Here is a 26,991-nt window from a genome sequence, read left to right as displayed (position 1 = left end):
GGAGGAGGAGGGTCTGCGTCACGTGATCCCAGAGCTACAATTAGCTCAGTGAATTGGCAGGGTTGGAGCGGAGAAAAACACAGGCAGCTTTCTGAAACAAGTCACCAATCAAGATAGGAGACAGGTCAGTCGGTATCAGAAGCACCCCGCGCAACAGTTCCCTCGCCGCTCACGTCGTACTGACAAATTGCAATCTTCATCCCGCAATCTTGGATATTGGTACAACAACGATAAAGAAGGGAAGAAGAGGATTTTCGGTTATTTTAATTTTTCCACTCAGTCCAACGGCTGGCTGCTCTGGATTCGATCGTAAGTATTCTGTTAAAGGTAACCCCCCTAGCCAATGAATCTGCCGGCTGGAGGTTCCCCCCCCCCCCTTATCTGTCAGGTTACCTTATCGCATAGATAGAGGATGCCATGTAAACCTTAACTAAATTGCCATTACTTTAGAGTAGCGCAGTTATCGTTTTTTTTTCTCTGTGATTTGTGTGGTCATAGATAATAACAACTTAACCCCAAGCTAGAAAGTTTTATAGGGCGCCCCGGGATAAAGGTACAAGCATTCTATCAACTCTCCCGACTCCCTCTAGATATGTACTATTTAAGTATTTCCGCGACTGTGGCTGAAATTATACATAAGTGAGATTCTATTGATTGGATAATTCGAGAAATATCGAATGCGAGAAATTGCGTGAACCTCGTTTTGGCAGCTACGTTATGAAATGGCCAATCTTGATCAACTGGATTGAACTAAAGCATTTAGTCAGAACAGACCCTGAAATATTTTCTTATTGCACGAAATGCTTCATACGGAAGCGCAGAAGATACTCCACAACTCCGGAAGTCTAATTCAGATGAACGGCTGCGCTCATATATTTAGAGCAGATTATTAAATCTCGATGTCCCAGTTTGAAAATGTTAAAATAGTTGCTCACGTTATACGGAAGTTGTCACTTGGGGCAGGTACTTCACTTTATGGATTGCATGAAACTGGCTATGGGCATTAGATTGGAGATTGTTGGCTGGGTAATTTGTAACTGATCTATTTGTTTCAGGTGACGTACTTACTGAAAGACCAGAGCGAGGATAGAGGAGAATTAAAGGTTTCCCGCGGTCAACTTCGTTTTGAGGGGCTCCCCTTACGAAATTAGCAATGAACTGATTTCAAAGTGAAGGCAGTCTTAGTGTATTTGGAGCTCAAACGATTTCAAGTGAGCATTCGTTTCGGTGACGCATCAAGGCCTTAACTCGGTTAGAAGATGTACCAAAGTCTGGCGCTAGCTGCAAATCATGGACAGCCGACCTACCCCCACGAGGCTTCCGGCAATTTCATGCATTCTTCGGCGGGTTCACCCGTGTATGTGCCGACAACTCGGGTCCCGTCCATGTTACCCAGCATACCGTACCTCCAGAACTGTGAATCGGCCCACCAGAGTCATCACCTGAGCAACCACACGGGTTGGCCTCAACCGGCTACCGAAAGCTCTGGATTCAACCCCAGTAGCCCGCACCCTTCCACCACCTTCTCCTATTCTCACAGTCCCCCCATGAGCCACGGCGCAGGGAGAGACGCGGCGTACACTAATCCCCTGGTCATCAGCGGCAGGGAGCAGTACGGAAATGCCCTGGTCAGGTCGGTGAATGGAACGTATTCCAGCCCGTATCCTGCCTATGTGGGGCCGGAGATGACTTCTGCATGGCCACCTGGACCGTTCGAGAGTTCCATGATCCATAGCCTTCAGGCAAGACAAGTTTCCATGTCTGGAAGGAGATCCAGTCTGGGTAAGTCACTGAAATTCTTCTTCAAGTGCCACACAAGAACTTGGAGGGTACTGATCAACCACTCGAAAACAAGTATAAGTTTTGTACTCTTCCATCAGCAGTAAAGGCATATATTTCCAATACATCTTTGAGGGCCTTTTTTTAACTACTGAAATATTGGGACGAACATTCGGAGCTGATAGCCACTGGCCACTCCATAGCCCTTACCCACTAAAATAATAATAAATAATAATTTTCTTCCAATAGAAGTGGATTTTTCTAAATAATAATAGAAACGTGGTTTTCCGATTTGAACTGTCGCTGTTTGACATTTAATCCGCAAGTGAATAGTTACGAACGTTATTATTTACTAATATAATTTATAATAATAAAAACTAATAATCATCTTTCAATAAAAACCGATTTTTCTGAATAGTAACTGAAACGTAATATTCAGATTTCAACTGTTGCTGGTTGACGAGTGATGAGAAGTGGCGTTCAGTCCAAGCCTATGATGAATATGGTAAATATGGAGAACGGCGGAGGGTTAGAGCTCTCAGGATGACCTCGGGGCAACTGTGTACCTAATAGCTTGAAATTACAGTCAGTGTTTGATTTATCACACCCTTCGACTGTCATTTGTTTTAAAAATGGGGCCACCTTTTCACCCGTTTTAGGCAGAGTGTAGTCCCGAGTGTTGCGATGCGGGTAAGCAATTGCTTCCACACCGTATTATTCATCCGAAACTATAGCGCACTGACATCTGTAAATAAGTCATTCTAAATCTGTTCTCTGTGTAGGAGTTAATTTCACGTAGCCAAATCGGACCGACTTTCAGCGAATTGTTAGATCAAAAAAAGATATCTTGTATGCATAAAATTGGCAAAAATTAGTCAAAAACTTAAATCCTTGAAACGTAACTATCTTAGCTGAAATTAGCTTATGTATTACTCTCTTAGTTGATAAAATATCTGTAATAAAATAATAATATTATTTATTTTTAGGTTAATTACTGTTATACCTTTTAGGAAATTAGAATTATATGCAGCTGTTCTCTGTTACCTGCTGAAGTTAGTCCTTGAACAAGGCATGCGAATTAAATCACCGCCGAACATTCATGTTGTAATTGTATTAATATCAAATAATATCGAGTCACAGGGACGCTAAAATTTGGAACCAATTATTCGCTTTTAAAAATTGCGATGCTCACATTCAAATATAAATTGTAACAACAAAATACTCTGCTGGGCATTGAGACACAGCATAGAATCATAGCAATTGTCTGTCCATTTAGCGACAGTTTCTCTGATACTGTATATTTTTTTTTGAGTTCCATGAAATGTGTTCTTGTAGAATTTATTTTCATGTCTTGAGTTCAAGAAAGCGGATCTTAGAGTTATATAGCATGCCATCTATGCACTTTGATAAAAATTTACTTTCAACTTTAAATTTACTTTTACTTTGTTTACAAACGTAAACATCTGTTTGACTCCGGCCTTTTCAACATCTTTTGCGTCAGCCGACCTCTGCGTCTTCGTAAAGGAAAAGGTGTATGTTCTGTGTCTCTCCGGCGTTTAGGGCAACCCTCGGGGGAGGCAGTGGTCCAGTTCACTAGCGGCAGTTCGCTTAGAACCCCACAAGTTAGTTATACTCTATACTTACTCGATCGTATGTTTACAACTTTGATGAGCACGAACAAATCAAGATTATATAGTGAAAACAACGGGGGAAAAAACATTTTAAAAATCCACATCCTAATTCGTACCATCTCTTCCAACAGAAAACTGCAGATGCCATTTCTTTTAATTTTCCACTCGGCGAGATGTTGCTATGTGTGACACAATAAAATAAACCCGTGGCATTTAGTCCTAAGTAGTAAATATTGCAATCATCTTTCTGGAAACGCGAGGGTTTCGATGCTGTTTTTCTAACCAGTACATAGAAATGAATCGACACTAGACCCAGAGATGCCTTTATTATGGCCAAGTTAAACATGACAATACCTCATTTTATTCGGTGTCTGGAAATCCAGTTTTGAAACAAAAAAAATGGAGTTCTGAAGTAATAAAAATACCCAGGACTAGTTTGGTTTGATTGGCTGCCTACAAACCTATTACACTGAAGTGTGTTTATCTCTGCAAATATTCAGTCTAGCAAATGCAGGGCTGTAATTTATGTCATTGTCCGATAGCAGTAAGCAATGTAGATCGGCTGAATCTGGGTCTCGACAATACTCTTAGAGTCATTTTCTAACACTAACAGTTTTGAAGATGTTTAAAGTAACTTACGAAATTTATGGCTTGTAAGCCTATTAAGCACTTCAATGGATCACATTAGCTCAGTGCAGTCTCTTTAAAAAGTCTGTAAGTCCTCTGGTTCAATCTCCAAAACAATCTACAAATACGTCCCTATTTACCATAGATGAAGATAGAGAGACAGTGAAACTTGATCAACCACCCCAAGTATCAAACACACTTCATTACCTGTAATACTCAATGTCTACTTTTAAGTGTCATAGGTTGGAATTAATAGGAATGATGGCAAATGTATATTTTCTAAATTTTAACAGCCCGTGGAAAAGTGTTATCAAAATATACATTTTTTAAAATCTTACATTATTCGATATTAAATTAAGAGATAAATACACAATAATAAGATTTATCACAAGCATTTAGATTAAGCGCAGCGGCGTTTCACATCGAAAGAAAAAGCGCTACTTTCGCCGGTTTCACGAATCCAAGATATATTAACGAGAATGTTTTTAAAACATCAGCAGATTCAAATACGTTTTTCTTTATAAATACATTATGATATTAATTTCAATCTGCCCTCATACTTTTAAAATATTTCTTTCATAACAATTTTCGGACTTCCTATAAACTATTATTGCAACTATATATTAATTTTCAACATTTGCCGCCCCGAACTCAATTAAGTTCGCTGCCTACATAAGGTATTTTTTTCAGTTTTCTAAATCTACAGCTAAGTAGATCTCAATAGACTAGAATAGAGTCTGAAATCGCGTGCATAGTCACCATGGCAGAAACGTCGTGTAATACAGAACTGAAGTGTAGGATAGGAATTACTGGTTTCGTTTGAGTAGATAGTTTTCTCTCGACAACTAACGAATCTGGATTTTTAGGAGTATATTTAACTCCTTTATATAAGAAAGGTATTTGTTTACAGCACGTTTTGACATCTGCGGGAATAAACCCAGAATGTTGACCTGTTTTCCGTCCACGGGCTGTCATTTGTCAGCCGAGTGCAATAGGTGTGATTGATAAATCGAGTAGTGGATCACAGAGCGTTCTGTAACACAAATGAGCATTCCATCAGTCTTCGGAGCCAGTCTCCTTGTCGCCACTAGTCAACATCCAAAAACACTTTGATGAAAAACGGGAAAGTTTGGCAAGGCATTATGATTTCTATCACCAACCCTCATAAAAAAAAACCCTACAGTTTAATCGTCTTTTTCCCTCCTTTGAAATGATTTGTGCCTTCTATTGGAACATACTTTACAGAGCACAAATAACAGTACAGTCCCAAGCACGTTTGAGTGCCACTTTTTTATCACAATAAAATTTATTAGCTCCAGAGTTGCCCCTGCGACAGAGAAACAACTTGGATTGTCAGATCAGTTTAGGCTACACAACATCCATAATATTAGTGCCGCTATCAGATGCTCATCTTCCTTACAGTGATATTTTAAGTTATTTCTGAAGTACATGTACACTTTTAGAAATGTTGAGGATGATACGGACATTTATTTGAAAAATGGTCACTGACGACTATCATTACAGCTGCTAACTGCAAGGGAATACTGGACTCTGATCAAATGTTGATTGTTTTTTTCTGAATAAGGGAATAACTAGTTATTACTTTACACGATCTAAAATTTCCTGATTATATTCAGAAATTCACTTGCATTATTTTAATCTAGAAATCTCTAACTGGCTTCCATTTTAATATTAATGCAATGAAAAGTCAATGTTGCAAGGAATACTGATAGTTTGAATGAATATGTTGAAGGGCAACTTTTGCCTATGTGAACACACCCTATCCCAATTTTCTTGATCAACTGTAAATCTTCCTTATTGATGTTGAATTTGTTGAAACATTGGAAAAATTAATCAATTTTTGCAAAATATTTCCATCAATTATTTCCACTGTTACACCAAATGGACATGAATGGTGATAATTGAAATTTATAATTAGTATTAAAGTGGGAAATATTGCAACCCTTTTGTGAGCAAGTTGGTGCAATGTATCAATGATTGGAATTCAATAATACCCTAGAAACCAAGTGGGGTTGATTTAAATGTTTTTTTTTGCTAATATTGTGTAACTACACCCAGTTTGATACATGGGAAAGCACATTAGTTTAAGTGAATATAAGATAACATACTCCAGGACCAAGCAGGGTAATAAATAATATAATTTATTAGCTGTGGTGCCATTTTTTAAATTTTATTTCTTTTAGAACGCGTTTTTTAACAGGATGCACTTCTCTGACAGTCGCAAATCTCTGCATTATACAAACCAGATGTCACTGATTTCTCCTTTCCCTTTTATTTGATGAAATAGAAATGTTGGAAGAGTTCCCTGAGGGCCGGGAGTGTGTGAATTGCGGGTCCATGTCCACTCCACTCTGGAGACGGGATGGGACGGGCCATTATCTCTGCAATGCCTGTGGCTTGTATCACAAGATGAACGGGATGAACCGACCACTCATTAAACCACAGAGGAGATTGGTAAGCAGTTTGCTGATCCTGATTCATTTGTTAAAAAAAAAGTTACAACCAGTGCAGACCATCTTCGAAGACCTGCTCATACATCTCTCCTAAATCCTGCTGTTCTCTGTTGAATAACCTGTGGAACCACTTACAGTTCACAAAAGGACATCCTGCAAAAAAAAAGCACTGAATTTCTGTGATTGTTTCAACAGATCATCTTTCTGTTAAAAATAGACTTTCTCCTTCCTTTCACCATTGCAATGGATTTATTGGTGGGTCAGACTGCTGTAGATCAGAAGAAAGATCAGGGTTTCATTGATTTTAGTTGTGGAGTCTGACAAGAAATTGGTAACTAAAGACTGGAGTGGGGGCCAGTGTGGTGGGACCACTAAATTGTCCAAAACCAAGCAACCATAGGCACTGCAGCTTTAATTAGTTTCTTTTTAGATTCAGTGCAACCTAAGCTCTGCTACTTAAATTATATTTAACATTCTATCCTTAAACACCATTCAAGTTGCAAAGCCTGCAAAACAGACTCATAATTTTTATGTCTTAAATAACAACACTACATCACAATGTTGGGGGTCAACAACTTCCTTGACAAGGTCAGTGTTGTGAAGAGGCATCCTTCAGAGGCCCATTCCCCATTCTGAATAAACTACTTAGGCCTTGACGATATAAATTATTTTAGCCTTGTGCTTTTCAATAAGTATGAGAGGAACCTTGGTCCTTTATCTCGGTTTGAGAACAACACACACAGTTGTAACTAGGCTTCCCTTTCTTAGACCACTTAATTTAAGCTTGTGCTGTATTATGATACTTGATTCCTTCTTGTGTGCACAAGTACACTTCAGAAAATTATTTTCACAAAATGGAATAAAGGACAATAGCACAATGAGAAAAATAAAATTATAATCTTAGTACCAATCAATAAAATTCTTTCGTAAATTCCAGTTATGTTATCATTTCAAAAGTATAGATTTTAAGAAAGTGGATCAAAGTAACATTGTGGATTATTACATTATTGAAAACTGCTCCAAAAATTGTGTATTACAGTCTTCTTCCAGACGTGCTGGCTTGTGTTGCACCAACTGCCACACCTCTACCACCACCCTATGGAGAAGAAATGCCGAAGGAGAGCCAGTGTGTAATGCTTGTGGACTCTACATGAAACTTCATGGGGTAATACTTTTATTACTTCTGCAATTAAAATTTAATAGATCTGTGAACTATTCAATAAGGGCAAAATATAAGATTTATGATAGAATTTCTATGGTTTAAGTAATTACCAACTCTTAGTCAATAATAAAATGAGAGAGAATGCAGATTTTCAAATGAAACTTAAAATGGCTAGACTAATTCTTTTCCATAATTGAGAGAAATTATTACCAGAGCATAATTATGAGATTAACTATGAATTAAATCAATTGGCCACCTACCCTCAATGCCCTGATTGAAATAATCAATAAATAATTCTAATTCATAATTAAGCAATACAAAATATTACACAAGTAAATTCAAAACCATACACCTGCCCCTGAATCCATTTGATCATGTGGCAATTTAATAAATGAACTTTGTTCTTTAGGTTTGGTAGCTTTCAGGTACAAAGTTATCTAGGAGTTGTTTGCAACCCATAAGCAAATCTGCAGCATTAGAGAACCATTTAGACTCATGTTTAAAATCAACAAGTGTAAACCAGATTGTGAACTAACATTGTTTAGAACCATGTTTGATTCTGTGAAGGATACTTAAATTTTTGAATAAGGTGCTTTTCAGTCATAACAAGTCTTTTTAAGTTCAGTTTCAGTGAAATTTAATATTTTAAAGATATCATGCACTTTTCCACATTACAGACAGATTCATAGGCCTTGTATCATAGCAGAAGTGCAATAGTGTGGGTCAATGTGTGGTTAATAGTAGACAAAACAAAGCGAATCAGTACTGTGCAAAAGTCTCAGGTACATACATATAGCTAGGGTCTGTCAGACTTTTGCATAATACTGTGGTAATTTTATGTATTGCACTGTACTGTTGCCATAAAAAAATTCAAGCCACGTGTGAGTGATGATAAACCTGATTCTGATATACTGTAGGTCTCTTGTGGACTGAGAGTGGGAAGGGAGCAGAGCAAGGGGAATCATGGTTGGGAAAAGGGGAAGGGAGAAGGGAGAGAGTGCGAAGCACCAGAAAGACATTCTGTAATGTTCAATAAACCAATTATTTGGAATCAAGGGACCTTGCCCGGTGTTTCAGGGCAGGGTGTGTCTGTACCCATGCCACCCCTTGCCCCTGGCACTCCTTCTTTACCACCTATCCCACATTTCTCCTGCAGTATTCCCAACATCCTTAATTTCCTTCAGATTTACAAACTTGCTGTTTGCTCCACATTGACAAATAGAGTACTGTGCAAAAGTCTTAGGCACCCTAGCTATATATATATATATATATCTAAGACTTTTGCATTGTACTGTATGAGAATTGCAGAAGAACATGCTAGTTTTAATTTTCATTAATTAGAGAATTGCTATTGATTTGGAAAATAACAATTATAAGATACCCAAAATTTACAAATGATAAGCTGAATGGAATAACTAATAAAATGAACCAATGAGAGTTAATATCAAAAAATCCATGTTTGTCAGTGAACTGAGAGGTGATAAAGTGCAATTGAGACTAATTAGTTAGTTAATTAGCTACTGAAAATCCCTCCTTAGTGTGGTAAGTGACAAAAGAACAAAACTGCGCTTGTTGGGTATGGAAGGGTTAATAAGTTGCATGGCTACAGGCGAGCAGGATTGGCAGGATTGTTCTGTTGGGATCCAACATGGACCCAATAAAATGAATGGCCTTTATAACAGGAGATTAGGTGGAAAGCCATGGATTAGAATTAATCTGTTTTTTAATAACAGGGCAGCAAGAAGATTTGGGAAAATGGATTAATAAAAGTGTGGTTTCAGTGTTTGGAGATAATGAAGGTGAAAGAAAGGCCTCTGGCTTAAAAGCAAAATAAATGATACCACTGAACTACTGTAACACACACAAAATGCTGGAGGAACTCAGTGGGCGAGGCAGCATCTATGAAAAAGAGTAAACAATCAACATATCAGGCTGAGACCCTTCATCAGGATCTCAGACCAAAACTGATGAAAGGTTTTGGCTTGAAACGTCAACCGTGTACTCATTTCCATAGATGCTGCCTGGCCTCCAGTATTTTGTGTGTGTTGTTTTAGATTTCCAGCATCTGCAGATCTTCTCATGTTTGGGCTACAACTTAACTTACAACAGACAGGTTGACTTTTGACATTCATATTAAAAGAACAGTTAAAATAAAATTATTAAAATAATGTGGGAGAGCAAGAGGACGGAAAAGTGGACCCATAAACTCAGAAGGGGGAGTGTTTGTCTGCTGAACCTTCGGAGAGGAAATATGATGACAGGAAAGGCTTAGCAATTTTAATGGCTAGAGAAGGTTTGGACCCAGGGAACTACTTTAGTCAAGGAGACGCAAGAGACTGCAGATGCTGGAATCTGGAGCAACAAGGTCAAGGACAGGATTTAAGGATTATGGGATAGCTTTTTAAGTTAAGTGTGCCAAGTAAAATGGGAAGGTTAGTCAGACTGTTTTGAGAACTGTTCAAACAAACTCAGTAAGAATAGCAGAACAAGAATCCATGGGGAATTTTTGTTTAAATCATTTGCTAATAGGAAAAAGCAAAGCTATAACTTTAAAAAAAGTCATCGGGAGGAAATGGACAGATGATGTGGAAGTAAATATCAATAGTCTCCCCCTTCAATAATGCTACCATTGCCCAGGGAATACTGAGAATATCAGAATTTATTTAGTGCTTTTATATGGAATGTAGATTTCACTAGCAAGGTCAGGATTTATTTCCCATTTTTAACTGTACTTGAGAAGGTAACTAAGACGTCATACTGCATTCCTTGTGATGGTTCTTCCACATTATTGTTGGGTAGCGACTTAAACTCCAGTGATGATAGAGTCAGGGGCTAGTGTGTGACCCAGGTAGGAAATTTCCATGCACTGATTCCTTCATCTACTTGCAATCCTCCTCTCTCATCTGAATATGGTGGATTTGGAAAGTGCTGAAGAGTATTTTATTTTAATGTAAAAGGTGAACACTACTTCACAGTGCACCAGTGTAGAAGGGAATGAGTGGTCAGGGCTTGACATTTTCCAGAAAGCTGAAAAATGCAGCAAGACCACAAGAAGTCAATTCTCCTTGAAGGTTCAAAAGCAGAAACCAAAGAAATAAACATTATAACATAGCCCTTTAGAATGCATCAAGTAATAAATTATTTTGAATGTAAGGCACTGCTGTTAAGTAACACAGTCTGTAAAGCCCAATTTATGCCCAATGCATTTACCACAGAGAAAAATTGCGTATGAGCTTGACCCTCTTCACAAAGTGCCTTGGATTTATTGATAAAAGAGTGAGTAGGCAAGGTTTTGGTGCACCATACTAAAGATGCCCTGGACTTAATGCATTGGTAAAATTTAATGGTTAGAACTCCAGCAGTGTGAGTTGGGAGCCACAGTAGCATATTAGCTGGCATAATGCCTTACAGTGCCAGCGACCCGGGCTCAGTTCCACTGCTGCCTGTTAGCAGCTTGTACGTTCACCCCGTGATTCCGCTGGGTGCTCCAGTTTCTTCCCACAATCTAAAGATGTGAGGGTCAGCCGGTTATTTGCCTATGTGGATGTAGATCATCAGTGCAAGCTTGTTGGTGTGGAAGGGCTTATTACTGTGCTGTATCTGTATGTAAGTAGATAGATAGGTGACAAAATCTTTTTAACCAATGAACTTCCCATCCACCTCTAGCCAAAATGACTAAACTCCAACAGAAGTCTTTATTGCATCAGATCCACTTCAATATAGCTCTCATGATTGAAGCTACAGAAAAGTTTTGATGTAGATCTACTACACAATGTTGTCATTGGAGAAAGTCCAGAGGAAGTTCATGAGGTTGATTCTGGAAATGAAGGGGTAACATATGAGGAGCTTTTGGCAGCTTTGGGCCTATACTTACTGGAATTTAGAAGAATGTGGGAGTTCTCATTGAAACCTACCGAATGTTGAAAGGACTAAATAGGGTGGATATGGAGAGGATGTTTCCAGTGGAGGGGTATCCAGAACTAGAGGACACAGCCTCAGAATTGAGGAGTGACCTTTTAGAACAGGAGGAATTTTAATATCCAGAGAGTAGTGAATTTCTGGAATGCTTTGCCACAGATTGCGATGGAGGCCAAGTCTGTGGGTATATTTAAGGCGGAAGTTGATCATTTCTTGATCGCTCAGGGCATCAAAGGATATGGTGAGAAGGCTGGTGTACAGGGTTGAATGGGATATGGGATCAGTCATGATGAAATGGCAAAGCAGACTCGATGGGCTGAACTCAACTCCTAAGTCTTATGGCCTTATGGTCTAAGCCCTTTTTTATCTGAAGGTAATAATCTGTTTCAAATGTGGTCAAGTCCATGGAGTTGGAAGATGCTGGGAAATTCCAGTAGTTTTATTCTCAGCTGTTGGTATTTCTCAGTATTAAAGTGACAAAGCTCAGGGTTCTTACAGAAACACGGAACTTACTAACATGCTGTTTGTTCTTCAGTGATAGTTGAATGAATCGTAAGGTGACATATAAGATCTTTGATAATAAATTTACTTTGAAGTTGGGATTCTCTTTTTGGCCTTTGAAGTGAGACACTTAATGGAATTTAGCAGTGGAATGCAAACCTACTGCCATTTTTTCCCAATATATTAATTGGGAAATATGCCCACCAAATCTGTACCAGTTAGACCCTACAAAAATGTGAGTCTGCTGATTTCAATGTAAAGGAAATTCATTAGGTACATGCTGATTTACTATTTTAGTAGCTTGCATTTACAAAAATCTATATAGAAAAAATGTTTTTAAACTTTGTTACTTTTTTAATGCTTTTGAAGTTTAGTGATAGTCAAAAATATTTCACTTTTGTTGACAGCTGGCTAAGCCTTAGAGTGTGGGAGTTTATTTCTGCTCATTTTGGGTGACCATTATGTTATGCAAGTTCCTGCAGCCCTACAAGACCTGGCAATTTTTAATCAGAAAGGCTCTGTGCAGCATGACAAAGTATACAGACTCAGGGGAAATAAGTCTATACCCATACAGATCACCATGAGCATGGGCAGCTCACTTCAAAGAGCAAGCTTTCGCTCAATGTGTAATTATAATGTACACTCAGTGGACACTTTATTTGCTGTCTCAAATACATAATAAAACAGTCACTGAGTGTATGTTCATGGTCTTCTGCCGCTACAACCCATCCACTTCAAGGTTCAACATGTTGTGCGTTCAGAGACACTCTTCTGTAATCCACTGTCATAATATGTGGTTATTTGAGTTACTTTCACCTTCCTGTCAGCTTGAACCAGTCTTGCCATTCTCCTCCAACCTCTCTCATTAACAAGGCACTTTCCCCCATAGAACTGCCGCTCACTGCATTATTTTTTGTGTTCGCACCATTCTCTGAAATCTCTAGAGACTGTTGTGCATGAAAATCCCAGGAGATGAGCATTTTCTGATATAATCAAACCACCCTGTCTGGCTCCAACAATCATTCCACAGTCAAAGTCACTTAGCTCACATTTCTTCCCCATTCAGATGTTTGGTCTGAAGAATAACTGAAGTTCTTGACCATGTGTATATGCTTTTATACATTGAGTTGCTGCCTCATGACTGGCTGATTAGATAAATGGATTCCAGTTACCTGGGACACTTCTGGACCAGTACATTTTAGCCCAATTAAGTGGCTACATCAATTCATCAAAATTTTATTGAAATAGTGAAAAAGGTATCACAAAGACAAACTACCTGAGTAGTTTGTTTAACTAACTGAGTTTAAATGAAATGCAGAAAAAATTAGAACACTGCCAATGTTACTACAGTACTATAAAACTGTGTATTAGTTCCTATCAATGGAGGAATTAATCCAGTGTACACCATCGTGTTCTTTTAAATGAGCAAAATTAGTGCTAACACCTAGTGCGGACAGTGCACTGCCTTTGCAGTCGCTGAAAGCATAGCTTCCTTCAAGTCTTCAGTTTGATTGTCATATTCAAGACAATACTTACAAATTCTTCACAACTTCTAACTTGTTGAAGTTGTGAAATCATTCCATTTTCACTCCCTGATGTTTCTGGTATATCCAAGCCTGAATGCTTGAAACTACAGTAAACAGAACTGTTCTGAATTGTCTTACTGCTTCTTCTCACCAACTATCAGTGACAAATCACACTTCTTGAACACAAATGCATACAACCAATGCTATTTAAAAACTGCTCTAAGCACGGTGTAGTGTCTTAACAGCCACACAAGTGTACACGACTAACACTGGTTAGAGATTGTTCACAATCTCCTGTCCCAATTAAGCAGCATAGTGTCTCACATAAATGAAGGGAATCCTTGATACTTTCTCAATTAGGTTTTGTCCAATTAGAATTGTTCCCAACAACTGATGACCCAATTAACCAAAATCCACTGTATTTGCATTAACGAGCAAGTCTACTGGTGCACCTAATAATGTGGGCACTGAGTGTACTATTCCATTGAAAAATTAAATATTCTATTCATGGATGCATATTCGTGTCTGAGATAGAGACATGTTTTGGACAAGACAGCAATGAAAGTCATGATGATCAGGCAAGAAAATTGATTTGAGATCAAAGTTCAAATGAGAAATTACTGAACAGTACAACAGGGATGATTAATCTTTTTGTTCTTTTCCTTTTTCTTAATCAATTCATGAATTTATATAAATTTTTAAAGATTCTTAACTTTTAAAAATTTAATTTTTATGTATTTCAAGTCTTTAATGTTTCAAATCACTGGAGACTTTCAAATAGGATGGGAAAATGTTAAGTTTCAGGAGGGCACAGGAGGGTTCAGAGCTGTGCCTCAGGATTCACAGCTTGAGGGCTGTTCACTGCTCACAGACCACTCTTTTGCCGGGGGTCTGGGACAGCAGTGCTTCCAGGAGGTTGGCAGCAGTATGGGTGGTAAAGTTCAGTTTGATTGTTTGGGGTGAATCCCACAAGAGGCAAATGCAGGGTATGGGCTGTTTCCAACACAATCCAGCCAAATGAGGTAATTTTGTTCAAGTAAACATATTGAAAACTTAATCTTACTTTTACATAATCTTTTTAATTTATCAAAAAATAAATTCCTCAGCTTTACTAAAGAAAATATGATATTGAGCAATGTATAGAGAAGTTGAAGAAATTCAGGAGCTTAGACAGACAAGGGCAAGTGTAAATTTGAGAAGTACTTTGTCTCCAATCTGAGCACATTGCAGCCTTCCAAACTGAATATCAAATTCCACAACTTTGGTAACTCACTCTTTCTGTCTGTATCAGACTGATCATTTCCGCTCATCATTTTGGCTCAGTTTTCCTTATCATGTTCATTTAGTCTGGCCTGCTGAACGTATCTCACAACCCCCATCATTTATAACACATTACCCAGACAAGGAAGCATAATGTGTTTGTGTCTGCCCCAACATTGCATTTGAGTTCTCCCGACAAGAGATATTTACTTTGTTCTACCTATTCCTTCTCCACCTTCTCTCCTACTGAAAACTAATGGTTTTTTTTCTTCACCCATTCTGACTCAGGGTCCCAGACCTGAAACATTAAACGTTTCCCCTTGCTGCCTGACGCACGAACATTTCCAGTATTTTCAGAAAATATAAGAGTAATTTTCTTTTAAATTTTCAAAGCATTTTTCACTTTTTGATCTACCATTTTTGGAATTAAGTGTCTATAGAGTGTTCTGTGTTGATATAACTGGTATAGAAGAGAAAAACAAGTGTCTCCAGGATATGAAGGGGAACAACTGAGAAGGGGACATTGAATAGGTTCTACTGAACATCACCACAGATTTGGGGGTGATATTAGTTTAGTCTTGTTTCTGTACTGCATACAATGTAATATGTTATGATGTACTTGTGCGTAGAACAACATTCACCCTGTCATTGTGCTTTGTCCGGCAGGTACCACGCCCATTGGCGATGAAGAAGGAAAGCATCCAGACAAGGAAAAGGAAACCCAAGAATGTTAACAAATCCAAAGGTTCCTCAGGTGCTTGTATATTCCTGTTAACACTGTCAATAACTTGAACTGGTTTCCATTCTTCATGCTAACCTTCAGACATGTTCCTCAATAGTAACTGGGCAAATGGGTCATTGTCCATGTATTGCTTCTGGCCAGAAGAGGCAGCATACTATAGCAATGCCGTACCACCTGAAGGTAAAATCTAGATTGGTGCAGGCTGCATTGTAGCACCAGACGACTGTATAGATCTTTCTTACAGAATAACAGTGTCACAAAAGTTATCCAGCTTTACCAATTCCACTTTACCAGCAATTAGTGCTACAACTCATGGAATATTTAATCGTCAGTCTAGAATTAGTTACAGGGTTCCAGTAGTGCAAGGACTAATTGCTTAGATGAACCTACAAGTTAAGAGCAGGAGTAGGCCACCCAGGCTCTCAAGCCCCTCCTCCATGTCTGGCCTAATTGGAATAACCAAAGTGCTGAGCTGTCTCCTCCCCATAGCCTCCTGCCTTTCAAGGATCTCTCTTTTCCATAAAAATATGCAAGGATTCTGCTTCCCCCACTCTTGAACTAAATGTTCAGTAACATGAGAGGAAATAGTTTTCTCTCATCTCCACCTTAAATGGGTGACTCCTTATTTTTAAACTGTGCCCCTTAGTTCTAGACTCTCCTACAAGAGTAAATATCCTCATCACATCAACCCTGCTAGGATTCCTTAGGACCTTGTGCTTTTCAATCATAACTCCTTTCAGTCTTCTAAGCTCGGCTAGAAGCCCTTTCTGTCCAATTTTCTTTGTATGTCAACCCAGCCAGTCCAGTAAATCTTACTGAAACTGCTTCCAATATCTTTACCTCCTTCCTCTAATAAGGAGACCAATACTGCATAGAGAATATCATTTGTGGACTCACCAATATCACTGAAAACTTCTGTATTCACGTACCTGACAATAAATAAAGTTATCAGCTTAGGAGCAGGTAATATGATGCCCCTCTGCTCTACTAGGTCTGCACTTGACTTTGGATGCTGCCCAGGTAATACTTGCACATTCTCAGTGTGACGGTTTGAGGTTCCTCTCACATCCCAGAGTGTGCTGGAAGGTGAATTAGTAAGTGTAAATTGCTCTGTAGCATAGAAAAGCCACAAGAGGACTGAAAGGGAATTGATGAGCAGTTTGATGAACAGGATCAATGGATAAGAAACTGTGCAAATGCAAATATAAATAAATAGTAATAAATATCAAGCATGAAATAACAAGATAAAGGTTTTAAGAGTCTACTTTAGATTATTTTTCCTGCCAAAAAGGGTAACTTCACATTTTTCCACATCTTAGTGCATTTGCCTGGCTGCTGCCTGCACAATTAACTTACCTACAGATTCCCCCCAGTTGCAAACACCTGATATATAGACACCCAGTTTATATGAAAGAGCATTTGGGAGACTGGCACAATTGAGGGCGATGTATTTTGCAGACTGCTACAGCTTTAGGACAGAGCTGAGCAGGAATTTCTTTAGTCAGAGTGTGGTGAATCTGCAAAATGTATTGCCATAGATGCTTGTGCAGGCCACAGCATTGGATCTAGTTAAAGTGGAAGTTGATAGGTTCCTGATTAATAGGGGGTTCAAAGGTTATGGGGAGAGGACGGGAGAATAGGATTGAGAGGGATAATAAATCACCCATGATCAAATGGTGAAGCAGATGTGATGGGCCAAATGGCCAATTCTGCTCCTACAGTTTATCTTACAGTCTTAAAGTTTGGAGGCATCCTCTGTTAAGTGGGAATTGGGCAATTCTGTGTGTTTTCTTGCCTCAACCTCCTTGCCCACCTAAGCTGCAATCATCATGGGCTGGCTCATGCTGAACAGAATCACACTGAGGCTCAGTGAGCCTGGCTGACAGCCATTCTTCCCTTACTAGCTTACTCTCCCAACACAGCCACCTCTGTGATTCAGACCCATGCACCATTTTTGTTCAATTCTGACTGAAGAACAATTAACAGGAATGGAACTCCTTCGTAGCATGGCGACTGCCTGTATATCCTTTGTATTCTCTATGTCCTCTTTGCAACTTAATTTCCAATCTAGTTTTATGGTTTCAGCAGGGTGGCTGCCTTACCTTTAGTGCCTCATTTTTACAAATTGCAAAAACTAAACTTCAAGCACCAATCCTTATGGCGCACTATTCGTTACATTGTCCCAACCACAAAAAGACTTATTATTCCTGCTTTGTTTTCCAATAACCAACTAATCTGCATTATTGTTACATCTCCTTTTATTTTTCACAATAACCTTACCAAATACCTTCTGGAATCCAAGTTTAGTATATACACAGGTTCCCCTTTCTCTAGCACGTTCCTTCTTCAAGGAATTTCAATAAATTGGTGAAAAGTTTTTCCTTTCACAAAACAGTTTTGACTTTACCAGCAAACAACAGGAATTCTGCAGATGCTGGAAATTCAAGCAACATACATCAAAGTTGCTGGTGAACGCAGCAGGCCAAGCAGCATCTATAGGAAGAGGCGCAGTCGACGTTTCAGGCCGAGACCCTTCGTCAGGACGTTGACTTTACCAGACTACTTTAGATTATTTTGCCCAAATGCCCCAGTATAATATCTTTAATAATATCTTCCAATAACATTTTCCCTATGACAGATGTTAAGCAAACTGACCTGCAATTGTCTGCTTTCTATCTCCCCTTTTGAAAAAAGGACTTGGCTTTTTTTTGGCAACCTTCAAGTCCAAGCAAGTTTGGAAAATTAAAACCAATGCAACAAGTCTCTGATAAGCTACCTACTAAAGACAGTTGGATGAAGTCCATTAGAATCCAAAGACCTGTAAGCCGGCAGCCTCAGCAATTTGTCCTCCAGAGACTAATTTCCCCTACACTCTTGCCTCCAATTCAATACTCAGGGCATCTTTTCTACAATGTTACTTGTATCCTTTATAATCAAGACCAGTGGAAAGTACCTGAGATAAATATCACAGAAACTCTTGCTATCTACTTTTATAGTTCTAGCAAACATTGTCTGGGACATAAATATTTGCTTGCATCTCAACTGATAAACTCCTCAATATAATCTGCCCTTTCACCTTAGCTTGCCCTTAATACAAATTCTAGTTTTTCGGCCCATTTTCCTCTCCCTCAAGCTGAAATTGTTTCTCGGTAGCATTGATGATAACATGTCTTCACTAGGAATTCGTTAGTTAATCCTGCTTGACTGCATAATGCCAGGACTAACATTTATTCCCTCAGTGACTACAGAGTATGTTATCCTAAGAAACTATCCCAAAGTTTCTCTGATCTCTTCATTTTGCCTACATTTATCTATTGTGGATTAAAATCCCAAATAATTGCCATCATAAATTTCTGACAAACTTCTATTATTTCATACATTGTACTCTGTCCCACTAAGTGATTGCTGTCAGAGTGCTTGTACACAATTCCCACATATAATTCCGTGCCTTTGTTATTACTCATCAGCAAACAACCCAATATATGTCCCAATTTCTTGAATTTAAGGCATCCCTGTGTTGTACTAAAGTCTTCATTAACAGGTCCACTCCTCCACTTTTCCTAGCTTCCTAAAAGTAATACTTTCTTTAAACTTCTGGCCTCTTTGCCCTCTGGGTCATATTTTAATTTGCACTCTCTGTTCATCTGTTTTGGCAATCAGTTTGAGAACCTTTAGTTTTATTCGTATTATTTATATCTACCAACTATATCTGCTGAATAGCTGTTGGATTTGCACTCTTGATCCTCTCCCATTACAGACTGTTTATCATTTCCCGAGTTAATAGCTTTCCCTCTAGCCTTGTCTTTTTGATTTACCAATCTTCCTACCTTTGATCCCTTGCTCCCATTATTTAGTTTAAAATCCTTTAAACTTCCCCAGTCCAGCGAGCATTTTATTCTTACAGTTTAGTGGGTTAAAATAATTAAACAATTCTAATTGAATGTTATATTTCCAGATTGGTCTTGTCACCAGTACTTTGTCTTTCTGAGACAGAATGTTGCTAATCGAGGTTTTATGAATTGCTAGATCTTTGCTGCAGCTCAGTGAAGTACTGAAAAAGTGCTGTGTCACTGCGTTCACAGCCTGCTGAGGAGTCAGAATCAGAATCAGAATCAGGTTTAATATCACTGGCATATGTGGTGAAATTTGTTGCTTTGCAGTAGAGGTACAGTGCAATACATAAAAGAAGCTATAAATCAAAATAACATGTATAATATTAAATAAGTAGTGCAAAAAGAGAGCAAAAATAGATTCCTGCTTTAAACAACAAAAAAATTGTTTTGCTACTGATTCTGCTGTGTACAATATTGACAAGCATAAAAAGATCATTAACTGAGAAAAACACTTCCACTATTGGTAAGCAAAATGTACATCGGATGCACATCATGTCTTCTGTTAAGTTACCGTAGCGATGCCAGTCCCTTTCTTTCAATAACTTCAAATTCCAAGAATCAAGTGATATTATCTTAGACATCTGTCATATAGTTCAGAAGCTGATGGATTAACAAGTTCTATTCTCTTTCAGGTACAACTTCAGGAACTAATTCTCCATCTTCTATATCGAACTCCGAAACGGCATCAACTATCAAAACTGAATCTGATTTGGCCTCATCTCCATATGCCGGACAAACAGTGGTGTCTGTTTCTCAGGTAAAGTATCAAGGCCTTGTAACATCATTCATTTGCAACCAAACCATTGAATAACCCTAGAAAATTAAGACGAACAGCTGACATACTGGTTACAGCGAAGTTAAAATAAATTGGAAAATCTATTGGATGTAATTGGACAACTATTTTAAATATTAATTTAGTTTGATGATTTTGAGTTAATCTGTATGGAATAATGAACCATGAGTGACGAACTCAGGTCTTCCTGAATTTATGATATGATTCCATTCCTGTGAACTGTTCATAACCACAGAGTTCCCACACAACAGCCAGCAAATCCATACTTCAATCTCATAGCCACTCGTTTTTATGTGTGGGGTCTAATAATATGGACATTCATAAACCAGGAGGGACCTTCATCATCTGGGCCATGCCTTATGATTACTACCATCAGGGAGGAGGTACAGGAAACTGAAGACCCACACTCAATGTTTCAGGAACAGCTTCCCTCTGCCATTAGATCTCTGCCTAGTCCATAAAACCATAAACACTACCTCGCTGTTTCTCTTTTGCACTACAGTAAATACTACATTTTATTGCAACAGTACTTTTTTTATGTCTTGCACTGTCCTGCTGTGTCAGAGCAACATAATTCACAACATATGTCAGTGATGATAAACTTGATTCTGAAGAAATTTTTGTACAGTTATACTTTTTATTTTTACAGTATATTTTAAATGCTAGTTTTTATTCAGTGGATTAAAATACCAATATACTGTAAATAGTGTATTATTATACAATTGGAATAAGTTCAGTGATTCTTATTTCTGTAGGCACCGCCCACAGCAATGATAAGTCGTGAAGATTTGAATCCCGGTCCTTCACACTTGAAATATGTAACCGAAGATTATTCTTATACCTCAGCCACTGTGATCCCACAGACTGGAGTTAATGTTCCACTCAGACAAGACTCTTGGTGTGCTTTGGCGCTGGCATAGATTACAGTCGTTTTTGCAGCTTTTCTGCATCTATCATTGAGTGGATAATCCAAATACCCCAAGGAACTGAAAGAGATAACATGAACCCAGGTATTTGTATTGTGTTTTTCTGATTGGTGAAATGCTATCTGAATATCCCAGCACACACTTCTATTTCCATCTCTGGGAACAAGCCTTATTTGTAAATCAATTAATTCCAACATCTCCGGCAACAAGCGATCAAGTGAAAAGTATGCTGTTCATCTCAAAACTACAAATGATATTGAAACCATTATAAAGTGTCTTCTTGTAAACTACTTGTGAGTGCAATTAATTTCATTAGATCAGTAATAACAACTGATCCTGTTAGGCTAAATAACTTAATAATTTAAAGGGAAAGTGTGAACAGAAATTATTGTATGTTATGTTGAAATACTGGTTCTTTCAATGGACATATTTCACATTTGTTTTGAATATTTTAATGTTATACTAAGGCGCCGTCAGTTCCTTTTTAGAAGTTTTACAGTACTTTGCCTTTCAGATTAAAAAGATGAATTCATTTGTCTGTAATCTATAAATATATATAAACAAAATCAAGGCTTCCAATCTCTACATGGGAATATTCACAGATTGTTAATGGGAAAATAGGACTTGGCAGCATTTGGCATGTAAAATATGTTGTAGAAAGGTTATTATAACAATGCTAATGTTTTGCATATTCAAAAAATACTAAAGCTCTATTTACCTCTGAGACACTGTTGTAAATACAATATAATAACAGCACAGTTTTCATCAAATGTTATGCGAGAGCTAAACTGGGAAGCAAATTAGGAAAGATGTTTACTGTGGATTTGCTAACTTGCAAGCTGAACTCCAAGGTACAATGGAGAAATCACTCTAAACCGTAGAAAATTTATTGACAAATACACAAGATACCTCAAAAGAAATTGAGTCATTCTCCATATTGATTATTTGTATTAAAAAAATCACATTTTTTGATTCTTACTTCATGTCTAATGGTCTATTCAGAATATTTATTAGTTAAATGAAATTTGTGCAAACCAATTAAGCCATTAAATCAGTGGCAGACATTGCATTATCAGCTTGGATGTATTTCAAGCATCATTATATTACTGGTGCTAATAAAGAGAAACCTGAGAGATTGTTTTCCCTTCATTTTAATGGGCATGCAGAACTGTAGAAAGAAGTGGTTATCAATCTGAAAATTTAATGATAGCAGAATATTGAGTTAAAATAAGTGTTCTCTTAGGTTACAGATGAATGAAATGTATTTTTAGTTATGCAAAATATGGCACTTAATTGCTATATACCATTACAAATTGCCAACCACATGAACTGTAACTGCAAAGAACGAGATTAGCTTTAGAAAATACATTAATGAAGTGATTTGAACATCACAGTTTGACTCCTGTTATTGATCTTCAATTTACTGACTGTATCACGCATTTTTATACATTTATCTAGAGTATTGTGCACATTTCAGAAGTCTAATTAGTTTATGATTGATATGGACAAGAAAATGATTACTTTCAGTAATTTTGCTGTCAAATGTTTCATCCTTACAAGGTTGACAATAAATACAAATAATTTACTGAATTCTGTTTGGAGTTACAAATTAGACATTACTGTTACATTTGCCTTCTTTGCATTCCTTCTCCATTGGAGTTAAGTTTTAAAATTAATGATCAGACAATTGTCTGCATTAACGATTATCAGTTGAGACACTAAAGACTTATGTCAATTTGGTTCAGGGTTTTTAAAAGTCTGAATCCCTTTCTAATGTTTCCCAGTTTTCCCGGAATATATTGATACTTGATAGATTACAACATTTGCACCACCAAGCAGCAAACTGATTCTGTCTCAGAACAAAAAAATGCTTCAAATAGTTCAAGTGGCTCCATTTATTATCAGAGAAAGTATACAATATACGACCTGAAATACTTGTCTTCACAGACATCCATGAAAAACAGAAGAACCCCAAAAGAATGAATGACAGAGAACATCAGAACCCCGAAGCCTCCTCTCCCCCCTCCCTTGCGCAAGCAGCAGCAAGTATCAATGCATTAACCTCCCCACTACCCCCGCCCATTTCAACAAAAAGTCAGTGCCTACCACCCACACAGCAACAGCAAAGCACTCAAAGAGAGACAACAAAAATTATTGTTTACCCGACACTTCGACGTATCACAGGCTCTCTCTCTCTCACTATCATGGCACAAAGAGATATCAGCTATTTGCACAGCAAAAGGAGAGTCTGTTATGATATTACAATCTGCTGCTTCACTTTTCCATATATCCGCTGCAGCAAAATCCTGATGTTCCCTCTTCCATGACTCCTCAGTCAGCGACACTGGCCTGGAATCGGTCATCCATAGGGCCACACCTCAGAGGCGGCATCTTCCAAGCTGCGCCTGGAGAATGTCGGAAAACAGACGGCCGACGAGCTCCAGAATGGGAAGTCATCCGACATAAAAAAAACACAGTTTGAGTGCCACTTGCAGATCAGGACCTCGACATAACCCCATCCACCTTAAAAAAGAAACAAAAAGAGACATCAAAGAGAGGAATTACACTTTCTATACTACCCTGGTTTTTGCCAATGACATGGCCCTTGAGTACTTCTCCGAAGGGCATGTCCAAAACATCAAGGTCTGAGAGAGTTTTTGCAAGAAAACAATTTTGCAGCAATTGGAATAATAAACTCAACAGATGGTGCAGAAGTCTTCTTTGGGCAGGGCTAAAACCATCCTAAACAGTTGAGATTTTTAAAACTGACATCATCCCTTATTTTCATTATTCCCTGATTTTAAATGAATCCTCACAAAACGTTTTCGTTCAGCTTGACAAAATTTAATATTTAAGAGAATATAAGAGGAGATGGAAGAATCTGATCTCAAACTTCGGCTGCTTTGCGGCTGTACCTACTCATGGGGAAGTCTTTGGGAGTAAACCCTGAGGAAAAATCCAAAGCTGGAGTCCCTAAGTCATTTCTATATTGAATTCAATGCTGACTGGCAACTCCTGTGACACCACTGGTGCCAAACTGTATCGGTCTCTACCGTTCCTTTGGATTCCCCAACTGCATGGAGAGGGAGAGGCTGTTACATGGGCAACAGCTTGCTCTTCACATCATACTGCCCTAGCTTGCATATCATGTAACATCCATGGTCGAACTTGACACTCCGAGGGCCTCAAGAATTTGAGAGAAGCTTGGGTAAGTACATGGATGCCAGGGGTATGGAGTCCAATGGTCCAGATCTGGGTCAATGGGACTATTGACTAACAGTTTGGCTCAGACTTGACGTGCTGATGGGCCTGTTTTTCTGCTGTAGTGTTCTATGACTCTGACTTCATCAAGAAGTATCTATACTGCCTCAGCTGTGAGAAAAACACTACAGCACTAGAGGATTGAGGATGATCATGTGGATCACCAAAGTGAAAACTCAATCCCCCCCGTCTATCATTGGGAAACATGGTGATTTTTTAAAAAATCATCTGCCAGATTAGAGTTTCCAGTTTGTGGGTCTCAAAGTTGATAAGGTCTTTGAAAAATATAATAAGTTAGATTCTCTTAATGCCACATGTCATATAGAGAATGATGATAGGAATGAGGCCAGTAAGGTCAAGGTCATTGTGAGGAGGAACAATTGGAGGGATGTTGAGTTTGACTGTTACAGTGGACTAAGTAATCAAGGGATTGGAACTCAGTGTTACAAGAATGATCCCCAATCCAATCGGTGAATAAGGGATTTTATACCCTTTTAACAGTCTGAATATATTACAGCCCTGCTCCTACAGTCAAACTTATACCCAGTAAGGAATAAATTGGCCTTGGCCAGACCCAGTTTAGATAGGTCACATGGAAGATGTCGGTTAGCAAGATATTTACCTCAGTGAAAAAACAATGAATACTCAGATATAATATGGTTCCAGATATTTTATATACATGGGGTGGAGTGGCTGATTTTACTCTTTTTAAAGAACAATTTCTTTTAAACATCAAGCAGGATTTGCTTGGATCCCAGATGTCATTATTGTCAAAGACAGGTGTGGTGTTGGATGTCTCAATTCACTTTGAAAACAACTCTTTTTCTCTGGGCACTTTTTATCAGGAAATCTAATAAGTACGGACACTTGGAATCAATCATAGATGCCATTCTTGACATTACTTTTGTCTAATTCCTTGGTTTTATTGATGCAGTGGGCTATCATTTTCAGAAAACTTGAGAATATTAGATTCTTTAAGCATCTACGAAGGTACAAAACTTTATTTTATGGGCCACCACTACACTTACCGCTCTCTTTGGAATGAACGAACATTAAGTATTTAATGGACTGTTTTATATTTTTAGGTTATGCCACGTTAGTGTTTTATGCATTACTTTTAACTTTTATATCTTATTCTTGCAATTGTATTTTTCATTTTAAAGATAGGACATTGAAATCTACAGCAATTTACAGGCCCTTCAGCTCACAATATTGTGCTGACCAGTTAACCTACTCTAGAAACTGCCTAGAATTTCACTACCACATAGCCCATTTTTCTAAGCTCCTCTAAGAGCCTCTTAAAAGATCCTATTGTATCTGCCTCCACCACTGTCGCCATTTTAAATTTTAAATATTAAATTTTAAATATTAAATTTTAAATATGAGGAATTTTAGTCTGAACACATAAAATGATGTTAAAATGGCAACTGATACGTCAAATGGTTCGAAACCCTAGCTCTTTATTTTTGGGCAGCAATCTAACTGGTGTGACTCTTTATTAAGTTATCTCTTTGATGGTATGGTGGATATGTGAGCAAACCAATGCCACTGCTGGAGACCAAACAAGGGGAGATATCTTGTATGACATGGCCCCTGATCAGTCCAATAATAATGTTCAAAAAAGTTGAAGAAATGTATTCGATCCTTTATTAGCAACTAGCAAAACATGCAACTTTAAAGCAATGAAAGTTATTAAACAAAACTGGTGATATTAAATGTACTTAAGCAATTCCAAATGTAATTAACGTGGTCAACAAAAGATATGACCCCACCAATCCTCAGCTGTAAACTGAGAGCAAAGCATAAATATGTAACTAAACCCTTCACTTCTACCATGCCCCCACCCATATGACTAGCTACCATAGTAAACATAACTAATGCATAACACAGAATACAATGCAGTTAGAAAACTGATGCATGGCTCCTTCAGCTAGTTTAAATATCTCACTGGTAGGTCCTTTTATTTTAGAGAGCAGGCAACCTACTTAAAAAGTCAAAATAAGGTGAAGTAACCTTGTCCCAGATATTAGCAAAAGGCGTCTTCAAAATTCACAGTTCAAAGTAAATTTATTATCAAAGTACATAGATGTTACCTTGTACAACCCTCAGATTTATTTTCTTGCATGCAATCACAGTAAGTACAAGAAACAGAATAGAACCAATGAAAGACCACACCCAACAGGACTGATAAGCAACCAATATGCAAAGACAACACACTGTGCAAATCAAAAAGAAAAAAAATAATAATGATAAGCAATAAATATGGAGAACATGAAATGAAGAATCCTTGAAGTGAGTCCGTAGGTTGTGGGAACAGTTCAGTGATGGGGCAAGTGAAGTTGAGTGAAGTTGCCCTTCTGGTTCAAGAGCCTGCTGTTTGAGGAGTAACATCTATTCGTGAACCTGTTGATGTGAGTCTCCTATACCTCCTTCCTGATGGCAGCAGTGAGAAGAGAGCATGGCCAGGATGCTCTCCATCTAATAAGTGAATGGATGAA

General features: G+C 38.1%; 1 protein-coding gene across 3 annotated transcripts; it reads left to right on the top strand.

The window, feature by feature from the left end:
* Positions 1 to 63: 63 nt before the first annotated feature.
* On the top strand, positions 64 to 22,808 carry gata5 (GATA binding protein 5). Of its 3 annotated transcripts, none has more exons than XM_063041235.1 (7): positions 64 to 309; positions 1,056 to 1,782; positions 6,346 to 6,512; positions 7,551 to 7,676; positions 15,545 to 15,632; positions 20,146 to 20,270; positions 21,153 to 22,808. In XM_063041235.1, exons 2-7 carry the CDS (start codon positions 1,260 to 1,262, stop codon positions 21,159 to 21,161), a joined length of 1,038 nt encoding a protein of 345 aa, XP_062897305.1. In that variant the 5' UTR covers positions 64 to 309; positions 1,056 to 1,259; the 3' UTR covers positions 21,162 to 22,808. The 3 variants fall into 3 exon arrangements, with proteins under 3 accessions (XP_062897305.1, XP_062897303.1, XP_062897304.1); XM_063041233.1 differs by having other exon boundaries at positions 21,062 to 22,808; XM_063041234.1 differs by lacking the exon at positions 64 to 309 and adding an exon at positions 583 to 963 and having other exon boundaries at positions 21,062 to 22,808.
* The last annotated feature ends 4,183 nt before the right edge of the window (positions 22,809 to 26,991 follow it).

This window comes from Mobula hypostoma, chromosome 2 (genome assembly GCF_963921235.1).
Source record: "Mobula hypostoma chromosome 2, sMobHyp1.1, whole genome shotgun sequence".
Lineage (NCBI taxonomy): Eukaryota > Metazoa > Chordata > Chondrichthyes > Myliobatiformes > Myliobatidae > Mobula > Mobula hypostoma.
This window is presented reverse-complemented; position numbering and strand designations above follow the sequence as displayed.

Bases quoted from the DNA above. Each gene is read 5' to 3' on its own strand.
- gata5 (XM_063041233.1), top strand. From the start codon at position 1,260: ATGTACCAAAGTCTGGCGCTAGCTGCAAATCATGGACAGCCGACCTAC. The intron at 7,677-15,544 runs GTAATACTTTTA...TTTGTCCGGCAG, and splicing joins TCTACATGAAACTTCATGGG to GTACCACGCCCATTGGCGAT. The intron at 15,633-20,145 runs GTGCTTGTATAT...ATTCTCTTTCAG, and splicing joins CAAATCCAAAGGTTCCTCAG to GTACAACTTCAGGAACTAAT.